At 41.7% G+C, this 13433-nt stretch overlaps 1 protein-coding gene across 1 annotated transcript in view; it reads right to left on the bottom strand.

Annotated features, from left to right (window-relative positions):
• Positions 1-13071, bottom strand: part of LOC306784659 (potassium voltage-gated channel subfamily KQT member 5-like) — a gene marked incomplete at its 5' end in the record, with an annotated part of 115131 nt that extends 102060 nt beyond the window's left edge. The window contains one exon of the mRNA XM_079278720.1: positions 12743-13071. Within this exon, the coding sequence (XP_079134846.1) occupies positions 12743-13071 (329 nt within the window). The remainder of the gene's footprint in view (positions 1-12742) is intronic.
• Between the last annotated feature and the right edge of the window lie 362 nt (positions 13072-13433).

Here is a 13433-nt window from a genome sequence, read left to right as displayed (position 1 = left end):
AGAACATCCGGGGTTAGCTTACAAAGATATGTCATCCCTGTAGCACTCTATGACCGACCCACCGGCAGACGTAAGTAAGTATTAAGGATTTACAAGCATACTGGTAAAAGATATGCAGGGACGAAAAATTACCTAAAACTTTATTATCTTAAATCCTGTATAATCTTACTGTACGATGACTTTAGCATCTAAAAAGTATCCGATAGGGCATAGTGTCTTCGGAGTTATCCTATTGCAAAAAGTTTTTATTTTCATCATCACTATAAAATTGCTAAATGTTCAGAGGAACGCAAAATGGTATTCTTTCATCAGTAATGACCGATTTTATCAATGTTTTCATACTTTTACATCTGAAGTTATATTAAATGTATACTTGACATTATATTTCTCAGCTGGTATCACTACTCTCATGTGGGACTGTTTGATTTGTATAGTAGCGTATCCTCCTTGCATTTATTGCTTCATTTATTCACCAACTTCGATCTACAGTCCACCACATAAGGGATTTGTTTGCCACTTGACTGTCACAAGTGGTAATCTGTCGGAGGAATATTCATTAAACGCACACACACACACACACACGACGCAACCCCAAACGTAATGGAATAGTATTAGACAGCTGGCAAAGCTATGAGAAATACTGTACGTAGACATGCAGCTCACGTACGGTAACTTATGATTTACTTTAACAATTTAAAGTGAGATTATATTGAAATGCCTGTGGTTTTGGGGTATTTACAAAGTACACTAGTGCTTAATCTTGACAGAAAATTGGCAAGAGCTGAGGGTGTGCTTAACAATTGGCTGTGTCTTTAATGTCAATTTTCCGCAAAGGAGAAAACGGACAAAGCACATGCACGCTGCGGAGAACAAATATGCAGAATTTACAGTTTGAGGATTAGATCTATACAAGTTATGAATAAAATCTCTCATTAAAATAAATTTAATTCTCCTATAAAACCAATAATGACGTTTGGTTTTCCATCTCCCTGCAAACTGCCAAGAGCAATAATTCTATTTCACAATCCTCACCACCACAGCCAGTCTAAAATATAAATGACTTTGACAAATATTTTTCCAAAAACCACATTAGCCATAAGTAGAATCGAGCTCCAGTGGAGCAACAGCATGACTTAATCGCTGTGACAAAACAGTCTGATGGAGATTCAATGAACTACGGTATCAATATTACCTCCTAATTAGGAAATATCTGAGAAAAAAAATCATTTGGGGGAGAACATGTCTGGAAAAGTGCTTCGTCCAAAGCTTCTCAGTTTACAACAAACCTTTACGAAGAACACACGAAGGCGATTTGTTCCTCTGTCAACACACCTTTTGAAATGCTTCATCGATGATATGTGATCGGGCTACTGTACGCCACACTAATCTTTTCTCCCTGCAGTCAAGGTAGCCTATTAAAAGTCTGGGTGGGTAACATGACCCATGTGGTGCAGTCATTTCAGCCACTCTGTTATTCCAACAAGCAGCTGTTCTGTGCTCCTGCTCAGCTTGATTCCCAAAATCTAACCCACCCTTCCATCCCTCCCCCCGACACACGAGCTGCTGTGCTGTGGGGTCAAGCTTATTTTGCAAAGACAAACACATATGAGTTGATTTGTCGAGCAACAGGCAGACATGACTTGGCAAACAAAAGCAATGGGCAGCAGCTCAAAGTCAATTTAACAGACTTATGTTGGGATAGTAACTGACATTCAAGCTGCTGTCTGGGATTCGTCGGGAATTAGGGCCCGGATACAAGGTTTCTGCACGCACAGTTTGTAACAAAGTTAACATCGGTTATGCTGGATTTAGAGTGGACGTGATTTGACCCTGGCTTCCAGAACATCAAGTACGGCGCAGTTGAGATATTGTATCGTATGTAAAAATATTAATGTTGAAAGAAACACAGTACACACTGACAGATTGCCATGCTCCCACTGCTCTCTCCATCATATACACACACACACACACACACACACACACACACACACACACACACACACACACATTCACTTCTTTACCCTTCAAAGCAGCAACTGTCACTACTACTAGAACACAAATACACACACTGGCCACCCTTAAGCTTTGATCAAGAGGTGAGAATAACAACAAGTATCATTTTACCATGCGGTACAAGAATAATCTGTCCTGGTGATAAATGAAGCATATCACAAATGTGCAAATGATTAGAAGCATTTCAAAAAGTTCAGTCATTAGGCAATCCTGGTTAAAGGCCATTTTCATTTCCCTCATCTGCAGACTTAAATCTTCAGGTGATAGGTATTACAATTAAAGAATAGTTTGATAAAATATGATATCGTTTGGGAAATACTTATTCACCTTCTTGCTAAGAATTAGATTGATACCACTCTCACAACTGTCCAATATATGAACTACAGCCAAAAGCCAGTTTGCTTAGCTTACTACATGAAGACTATTGCTGCCTTTACATGGGGTCATGTATATTGTGTTCACGAGAAGATTTTGTCGAGGGAAAACTGGCATGACGATTTGTCGAAGAGGTCCTTTGACCTCTCCCCTCGAGATGTCTGAATAAAAATAGGATATATGCATACCCACGAGTCTCCCCTTTACAGACAGAGCTTTTTTGCATGCAGTATAAATGTGTTATTTTCGCAAATTATAGAAATAGTGTATTTTAATATTTATGCACATTGGTGCCCCTAAACAGTCTTGGAATTGCAGAAATTGAGTATGACCGGAAAGCTGAGCCCAATTGTATTTATGTACAGTGATGTTAGTCCCCAAAGAAGCAATTTTATTGTCGTGAGAGAATTTTTTAAAGCTTGACGTCACTGTATAAAATAAGTGTTGTGACCTCTAGGATAATCACTGAAACGTTATAAGCACCAAACTAGAGATCTCGGACATTCAGAGGATGTATGGCTTTCCAAGGTATATTGACAATAAGGGGGTTTCTGAAAGAAGTTGCCAGAACAGAAGTGCTCGCCATCCAATCGGGAAAAATGTAATTCTTACTGAAATCTTAAAATGGCAGACAAAGTGAGGAAATCATACTTGATATAATTAGCAAGCTGAAGACCCACATTAATGTTCTTCTTTGTCACAGCAGTGTTTGGAATAATTATCCTCATTATTTCAGGGACCATCTTCTCAATGGCATATTCAATTATTTTTGCCTTTTCTGATGCACCTGTAATATGGGCCTAGATGATTTGAGCCTTTATGAAGCTCTTTTATTCATCTCATATTGTAATGGAAACTCATTGCAGCTATAGAGGAGCTCTGGTGATATATGTTGAGCTAACCGTCATTCTAGCCACCATTGTGATGTTTGTGTATGGGATTCATTTCACTTGAGAGTTTAAGTCCTTTTACAATAGATGGTGACATTATGTGTACTCATCACATAACATACAGTACATACAATAGCATTAAGAAAGGCAGAGTTGCTGCAGCTGTAGGAGCTGACATAACACTACTGATGGAAACACGTTGCGCACACACACACACACATATTGCCAGAGGCCTTAAAAAAAGTTTTAAAAAGTAGAGGCACATGAAGACTTCTTTATGCGGCAGCATGTGCGCTCCTTCAGCCCCCAACCCCCCTCCTGAAATAAAAAACCCACACAACACTCTGTATTTAGATGACAGAAGACATTGCCTGAGGTGACCTCGGGGCCAAACTCACCACTAATATGTTCTGACAAGTGAGCTACAAGAAAGTGCGAACAGAGAAATGTAATGGTTGAAACCATCCCGGCGCTGATCCATACCTCAGCACTTTCAGTCCTGTAAACAAAGCTGACCATTTTCCAGTACATTTTTGTCTCTTTTTTCCAAAGACAAACGGGTCGTGTATGTGGGACTGTAAGCCTTGGCTAGGTTCTGTAGACTCTCACTGGTTCAAAACGCCTGGGGGCGGGGGCATAACTATGGGAAAAAATTGTAGTTGACCAGAAAATATGGCTTCCTCTCACAGAATTCAGACTCAGAAATGAGTTGACCCCTGACGCTTGTGACTTTGGGTCATAAAACACTAACCTGGCTATGGCAAAATCCCAGAAGATCACAAAATGACTGACTTCAAAAGGATAATTTGACAAGACAGCTCGAGACCTGAGTACTCTGCATTACCTGGTGATCTCGACAAACACATACTGTATTATCCAAGCTGGCTATTGGTTTTGGAGTTGAGTGAGGTTGCCCTTCACGGAGGTTCCCACACTGAGCTTTTTATGTTCCCAAACAGAGGGGATGTGTATGGGCTCACTGCTACATTGGGTAACGGGGATAGGACTGATGTTTATTTTTTATTATTTTGTATGTCTGAACTTCAACATTAAGACAGGGACTAGAGGAGCAAGAGCAAAGAGGAGAGGGAAATAAAGGCCACAGAGCTGTAGTGTATTTGCAGAAGGGGCTAGAAGAGGGGACAGGAGGGGCAAACCCATGAGTTTTTTTTGTCATAACATGCAGTGCAAACAAGCCTCACAAAGAGACAATTTTGTTTTCACACAGTGGAGGAAAAAAGGCCATTTTGATGGGCATTTGGGATTAAATTCAATATTGGAAAACAGTTAAAGATTTCTCGAAAAACTGCTGTAATGCAACAGGAAACAGGAAGCAATGACAGCATCACAGGCAAACAGAAACCAGAAAAAGGTTCAACTGTCTTAACATCCCCCTTTTCTGTTTTCAGTCATTCATTGTTTGTCTGCCTCCATTTTCCTTTACCCTTCTTATTTTCACTTCTTCCTAGCGTGAACACACATAGGTCTTCAACAGAAGACATTGTGACATGTCATAATAGGAAAAGCACCGGTGTATTAAATAATATTTATAGCTGCATTCTACTTTTTGTGCATGCTGGCTTACTGGAATAGCTTACTGGGACACTTAATGGTACTCAGCCATCGTTAATGTCATCAATTTCTTTTGAGTTTAAAACAATGACGTCACAAAATTCCTGCCGTAAAAATGTCTATTATTATGTTGTGGGGGCGGTGAGTTGGGGTCAGCACTGCTATCCAGCTGCAGTGGTGCCCCTGTGGGTAAGAGAGGGAGGTCAGAGGGCCTCTGGCATGTCACCAACTACACGGCAGCATTACCAGGCTTGTGCCAAGCAGAATGCCTTGGAGCAATGCCTGGACCTGTATCCCCCTGATGTGCTGCCATGCCGCCCCCTACCCCCACCCCGGTAAGGGCCAATATTCAGCACGCATGCTCACCCTGGCTGTGAGTGTAGATGGTGGTGAATCCTTGCATAGAACCCCCAACCCGTTCGCATGTAGTGTGCACATCAGAACAAGCCACAGGGTAGCTGTGTTCTTCCCATAGGGACATGACAGGCCCACGGACCCATGAACATTAAACTGGTTGCTGCATGTCTAAATATAGTATCGTAGCAGTGGCTAGGGCATGGCTTGCATCAGCCATAATTAACTGCTTGCCACAGTGAAACAGCAGTGACAGCATGGCCAGTAGGGCCAGCACCATCAGTGGATGACAGATATGCACACAGAAGGCAGGAGCGCTCTCTGATTTATTTGATTAATTTCTTATTGTAACACTCATAAGACGTCTTATTTCCCCTAGTGTTTAGCGATCTCAAGATGGCAGCATAAATTGTTATAGTAACATGAAAGCACTCAAAATGATATATTCTACTTCTGCTAGCACAACAGCTACGGTATTCAGAAGCTACGAGCTACGAGCAACAACAGTTATTGCCTCGTTGCTTTTAGATTCTAATGAGAAGACGCGCTGCTTCGTTTTACTTCTTCCGTTTGGTAGCCTTGAGAGACCTTAGTCTGTAAGTATGTCTGCATGAAAAGATGTACGAATATATATTATATTCGCTAATGATAATCGCGGTTAGCATTTCCCCATTGGCCGTAATGTTAAAATTAGCTTAGAAGCTAGCGACATGTTATGATGTTCAGAGAAGAAGACAACTTTAGTACTGTTAAAAGCATCTTGCTGTTCAACGGGGACACCTGCGGCTTATAGACCAGTGCGGCTTATCTGTGTACAAATTCTTTTTTGTTTTAAAAATCTGCGGGTGCGGCCTATATGCCGGTGCGCTCTATAGCCCGGAAAGTACGGTAAATATGAAGGGGTGAGAGAAAAGAGTCAATAAGGAAAAATGGTATGATTGGATGAGATGATTGCACTCTGTGTGGCAAAACACATCTCAACAAACTGTAAAAATGACTTGCAGGGACAACCAGCCACAAAACCTTCATATTAGGTATAAAGGGCAGCCAGGTGGAAATAAAACCTCACCTACGATTGCAGTTTCAGTTAACCAGCACTGGGAGAATGCTGCAACCAGTTTTGATGCCAACTGGTTCGTCATGGGACTTGTTGGAGACAAAAATGTGTCTACACTATCAGGTAGGCATCTGGGCATTCAAGATTTGGAGGAAAATGTGAATATAAAGCTGTGAAAATTGGCATTTTTATTTAATACAAGTGAATAAACTCCTTGCCAGCTTGCTGTGGGAGGCGCTGAAGCCCAGCAGCCTGTCAAAGGAGGCAAACAGGTGCTGTTTATGGAAATTAAGTTTCTCTTAGCTGAAGCACAATGCCCACAATGGATGTGTACTTGCGTGTACTGTATCAAGGCCTTGTCTTTGTGTTTACAGAAAGAACATCTCTGAAAGCAGAGCGAGGGGAACTCCCTCTGAGTAAACGCAAGACTGAAACATGAGCCCGACAGCAGGCGAGCCCAATAAGCTGCGACTGTCCTCTGATTGGATTCAAACTTCAGTAAATGCATGTGATCGGTTGGTTTTAATCACTTACATCATGATTGGAACTTAATTTGTTCATGTTCCAAATAATGTAAATAATCACCAACAAGAAGACCCGTTGTGAGTTATTTGTTTTGATTGAGCTGAAAAGTAAGTAAGGAACCACATTAGAATTGTTGCAGGTGATCATAACGTTGAGAATTGAGTTTTAAATTTCCGATTATTGAGTTTTCTGCTTCGAGTCATAATCGTTCATGTGGGAAAGGCGATGCATCTAAAAACCAACTGAAATGCAGGAACTTCATCTCTAAAAATGATGGTATGCTGGGAATCAGTAGTGTAATATATACATTGCAGCTAAGGGAATAACATATGGAAACCTAAATAATTGAAGACATGCCTAAACACATATTGACTTAAAGCATCACATAACCACAACTAAATGCATACACTACCATAGCAACCAGTTACATTAAACGGACAAATACTGTCCTTCCACATCTGAATCAGACTTTCACTTCCTCTCATCAAGCCGTCACTGACAAATTTCCAACACATGTATGCAACGCCCATGACCATCTTGACACAGCTTCTGCTGCCCCCCCCCCCCCCCCCCTTTCACTGACACAGTGTCAAGCAACCACCATTTGGACAAAGACGTCACACCTCTGCTTTATGTCTTTAATGTGCTGATCAACCCAGCCAGTTTCTCTTCGAAACGTGTACTGAAGTAAACTCTCGCTGTTCATAAGAAGCTTCTCTTTTCTTTGAGTCACAAAAGACGAAAGTATGGGCCCCGACTGTGTGCTGACACAAAACGCCCTTATGTTTCACACAGGTTAAGAACATCGCCAGATGAATGGAAAATAGGCATGTATATAGACGCCAGCACCTACAGAGAGGGCTTTCTAAATTCAGTACTGAGACTTCTACCGCACCAGAGGGCATAAGCTTCTCACAGAGATAATGTAGACAGGGTTTACAGTGAAAACAGATATTTCCAAGTGACAGAATGTCAATGGCTGGACTATAAACAGTTTAAAATATAATACATAACAGCACTGAGTTTCCGAGCTGCGTCATTAGTCATTCAGATGTCTACTGAACATTGTGTAACATGTCTACTAACAACAAGTAACATGTAAACATGTAACATGTAAGTAACAAGTAACATGTCTACTGAACATTGTGTCTGTTGGCTTCAAAAACCCAACAATGGAAAACAGCTTTTAGGACGTGCCAGCATCCTTTACTGCAGCCTATAAATTCAAGTATTCCTAACAATAAAGCGACTGATAGTTATTTAACAAGTGAGAGCAGCGAGTTCATGTCACCACTCCGGTAGTTCAGCGTGCCAGTTCAGAAACCTGAGGTGAAGGAACACCTTTTCCCCCCACATTTGCCTGCCCCTGAACATACTTGCAAGGATAAGAGCTTGTTAATCCAGAGGTGAGATGAATGGCAGCACTGTGTATGTGTGTGTACAGGCAGGAAGGAGGGCAGGCTGGGACCCCAGGCACAACTCAACTCAGCACAAAGACTGGCTCAGTCCTGCTGTCACACATTGGGAAAGGATACAAATATACATGTTTGCCATAGCGATACAGTATATAGGAAAATACAACCGCCGAGAAGAAACAGTGCACACGTGAGCAATATATTTGCATTTATTTAGCCACCAATGCATAGAATAAAAGGTTACAGGGTCAAATGGGCCGGCAGTAGTCTCTGTAGTCTTTCTTAAATGCGAACATTGCATTTCCTGCTGGCTTGTATTTTGAAAAATCTAATAATAGCCATACAACTAACATAAACGTCAAAGTTGATACCTGATGTTGGAAATCCTTTATGTTAAAATTTTAAAGGCAAACACAGTTGAAGGTAAAATATCTCTTTGAGCATCGAGGCCAATGAGGATATGCTGTGTGAGCATGTCAAACAGAGGATAACTGGATGCTGCTCGTAAGCGTATTTGCTCCTCTGACCTGTTCCTAATGTGTCGGCTCAGACGAGGCAGATAAGGAAGGAAAAGAGATTTTTGTATTGCCTCCTGAAAGCAGTGGATGGTGAAATTTAACTTCTGTGAGTTATCCAAACGGCACTTCAGCTGTCCAGGCAGAACAGCGTGGCCAATTTAGTATCATTCACATGATCCTCATGAGGAAGGAATGACAATATTGCATTTTCACCACATGAAGACTTTTATCACAGAAGCTTTGATTAACTGATTTATGAGATACAGTTGATAAATAAGGATGATGGACCACTACCATTACTCTCATAGCATTGTTTTTAGCTTAAAAAAGTCTGTTTTGTCATCGAAAAAGCTCAAATAACTACCAACTCAGCACCAACACATTTTGCAACTAGCGGGTTAACATGGTGGAGCATTTAGTGCCTAAAGAGCCAGATATTTCCCTCAGGAGTTGGTAGAGACTAAAGAAAACTAAGCTAAGAGAGGGTGAATATTGGGTTCACATTCCTCAGGTGGATACACACAGGACCCAAGGTTTGACATATCAACCTAAAAGGTGATTATCCAATACTGTTTTCACAACTTGTTTCTGCTGCCATTAAGTGGCCAAAAAACTTGAAAGTCATTGCAGGATTAAGGATCTTTTACCTGTTTGTATTCTGATTCTAGCTTGTACACTAAAGACTAGACTATACAGTAAAGAAACATACAGGTTTCTTCTTTACTATGCAGCTCCCTGCAGTGACAACCGCTTTACTGTAATCATCATTTTCATGCACTCTGGTTATAAAAGGTATAGTAGTGTTCTACAGTTGGTCCGTGGAAAGGAAAAACACATCTTAGCTCTAATTTATGCAAGAAATGTAAAAGGTACAAAAACAGTTAGTACAGCAGCAGACTAGATTATGTTCTAAAACCCTTGGTGGTGTAACAATAAATCAATGCATACATACGCTTTTTAATGTTCAGAAATCACAGAACTACTGTACTTTTAATTACACTGTATTAAGTTCATCTCACTAACGGCCAGCCTACCTCCAATGCCAAAATTATGAAAACGTCACGGCAGTCGTTTTTCTAGTCAGAATTGAAAATGTGTGAGGTAACGGCCGGTCAGGGACTGCAGTTAACTTTTCAGGAACGGCTTCTGGCAAAAGCAAACAAGGCAACCTAAAGGCAGAACCCTTCCATTGGAGTCCCTAACACACAGCACATCTATTTTCATATTAGTAGGTTTTTAAACACATTTAAAACCACCTGTTAAAGACTTACGTGGTTAAAATGTAAAGAGGGCCCCAAAACAAAACCTCCCCTTGGGCCTTGAGGAGATAAGGCTTGCCCTGTGGGGTATAGTTACTATTCTGAATTCCAGTAAATTTCAATTTATTCCTTCCTTTGTACAAACTGGCTGCTAAAAAGCAGTTATTGAGTGCACCATTTACATACATTTGGTTAAAAGAAACATTGATACATTTGAGTTTTTTTTATTGCAGTAAATTCAATTCAATTCAATTGATTTTGTACAGCCCAATATCACAAATTTTCCTCAGAGGGCATTACAATCTGTACACAAGCGACATCGTCTGTCCCGGAAATTTAAACCACAACTAGCTTCATCATCAGCTGGCCTTGAATATCATCTTATTATGTAGCTGCAAACAATGACAGTGAGGCTCTCAGCTGCAACAATTGTCATATCAGCAGACCAGTGAAACTTTCAAGACCACTGACCACAGCAGCATTCATCACAGGAGAGAGAGCAAAGGCCTGAGTGGGAGTTCAGTACCTCCATTGCTCCAGTTCAAGCTCGCTGCCACAGGAATGGAAGACAAATCATTCACCAAATTGCCAGCCACCCATCCGTGAATTCCTAATGTTCATGAGCGCTCATGTGAAGAGAAAATGAGTGCAAGTCTGATGACGCTTGTGGGTGTGCGTGAGTCAACACTTTCATTCGGTATGTAAATTAGCATTTTTGACTCAACATTTAAGCAAAGGTGTAGACCAAAGTGGAGCTGCAATGGTGTCTCTTTTAAATGATGGCCCTAATAATAGAGGATAAGGGAGGTCATCATTGAACAGGTTGACCCCCATGGTGCTCATTGACATCATTGCAAAACCTCTTCGCCTCATAAAGGACTGGGACTGAATTGATGTCCGAAACACTTTCACACCCCAAAAATGTAATCCTCCTGTGTATGGAATTATGACACGACAGTAAAATAGAAAGGAGAGACTATATATTATCTTTAACAGCTAGGACGTTGTGTAAAAAGTTAATTTAAAGGATATCCATATATATATATATAATAATATAATGCCCAGTCACACATTCCACATAGTACAGCATTTAAAAATAGCTCAATGTTGTTGTAAGGTCAATTGGAATTACTGCAATCAGTGTATTCACTCACAAGAGTTGAATAAATGTGTCCGTATCTCTGTGTGGAATTCAACTTCGTAGAACTTTGACACACACATTTTCACTGTTCCCTGAGTCACCCCAAACTCTTGACCTTAGTCGGCACTGTTAAGACAGGTTACACAGAGCCGGAAGTCTAGATTGAAGGATGCTATTGCAGCTTAATTGCTTTGTTGTGCCATCCACTTTTATGTACCACTAAGCCTGCTCTGTTGGAGTATTAACTGCTCCATTAAAGAGACCGTTTTTAGACAGTTGTTTGACAGTCAATGGTCCAAATACGTCTTTTGAATTAAAATAAATAAACATATTGTCCCCCTTAAAAAAACGGTATTGAATTAAAAAGATGAACAATCCTGAGAGCTAACTGCCAGAAGGAGTAGGCAGTGCAGGGTAAATAAAAAGAAGCTCAGACCAGCGGTAGCTTTTTCTTGACTTGCTTGTGTGTTTAGCCATATGCTTGCCGGCTACTGTAGTTACATCACTAACCTTCCAGCACTTCCACTTTTCACTATTAATTTGGCTGTGCCACTGTGACTGCGTCTAGAGTCTGAGTCTGCCTGTAAAGAGGTGCACGTATTGAAACAGTGGTAAAAGTGAATGACAGTTGCACACGTATCAGGCACACACACATGTGGTGTTGTTCATTTTATAGAAGCTGCTTCTTCAACGATGCTTTAAATATCAAGTCATCAGTTTCATGAGCTGCATGAATTTAGTACAATAGCTCAAGCAGCACACCATCACTCTTTCCAACCACTCCTCCTGGTGCACAGACACACACATAAACTCACACCCACACACCAAAAAAAGATGGTGCTCTAGTCTACAGTCGACATGTGTTTCAACTTCCTTCCTCTCAGAGACAGTCGTGATGCCACAAACACAAGTTGCACGTGTAAAATCAAATGCAGCTGCAAGAATGATGGAGAACAGACAGAAGGCTGAAAATGTTCTCGATTCTTGAACTTCAGGAGACCCTGAGTTTAGTTTTTTTACTGTTCGATGTGAAAGTGACTTTATATATGCAGCAGACAAAGAAGAAAACACCAGTCTTTGATGTTTACTACAACACATTCATAATCTAGTGAAACTGCAATTGCACTAACCCCAGAGTTGAGTGTGTTCAACATAACATGTTTAGATCCACTGCAAAAACAAAGAGTCCCATACAGTCATCAAGGGACATAATGTAAAGTTCAGATATCTTTGCATCACTGCACATGGATTTCAATGGGTTCATTCAAACAGCACAGAGGGGATTTCCTGTGCAAGCTGTGAACCCCCCTGTGGTGATGGGGTGCTCATCCAGTAACATAGGCCTATATTGTTAAAGATGAGCTGTACATTCACGTGTCACATGTCGGCCATCATGTCGGCCACAAAAGTGACAAAGTGATGTGTAAAAACATATGTGAAACAAGATTCACGCAGCGATCTGTTCCTGTTAGATAAACCCAGGTTGCATTCTGCATTTGTGTCATTTTCAGTGTTTCCGTGCGAAGACAGCTCCTGCAGAGTGGGTGGATAACATCAACAGGTGTGCGACTCCAGAGTTTAACAACAGACTAACCAACATGCAAATGATGAAAATAAACTTACACAAAGGCATGGTAGATGAACGCCCAGGCTCTGGGTCTCTCCAGCACGTTGTACAGGTCGTTTTGGAGCCGCCGGTAGTGCACGTTTCTCCGGCCGCTCTGCGCGCTGTATATGAGCGGCTTCCCCAGGAGGCTCAGCCGGGCTCCCTGCTTCCCCCTCAGGCTCTCCGACCCGGCAGCACCTGCTGACAGCAAACCGTCTCCCGCGTTGCTCATCATCTTTCGTCCGGACTCAACATCTTTCAAGCCGTAGCCTTCGGTACGGTTACCCGGCGATGTCCTCATCCAGAGCCCGGTGCCGCCTTCGTCTCCGCTGTGGTTGCGGGGCATGGCATCACTAAAGCAGGCATCAAGTGCGCGGAGGTATTTTCAAGCATGCGTGTGTTGGGAGCTGTGCCCTGGACTAACAATACCTTCCACGTGCGAGGCGCAGTTGAATAGGCGCTGGGAGTGAAACCGTTGTCAGAGCAAGGCACTCTGTTTACCGTCACTCTTTGACCGCCCTCTTTCCTCTTGCATCAACCTCTTCTCAAGCCATACACCACCACGACCGCCGCGCGTAAAGGTATCCACGTGCCTGCCCTGTGCACGATGATGCAATGTTACAAAATAACAAGTGGTTGTTACAGTTTGTGTGCAGCGGAGCTGAAGGGAAGATATTTTTAGCATTCATTTTCAGCTCTCCTCTTCCA

This window comes from Melanostigma gelatinosum, assembly GCF_949748355.1.
Source record: "Melanostigma gelatinosum genome assembly, chromosome: 11".
In the NCBI taxonomy this organism is placed as follows: Eukaryota; Metazoa; Chordata; class Actinopteri; order Perciformes; family Zoarcidae; genus Melanostigma; species Melanostigma gelatinosum.
Note: the sequence above shows the minus strand (reverse complement) of the source record. Positions and strands in the feature narration are given on the sequence as shown.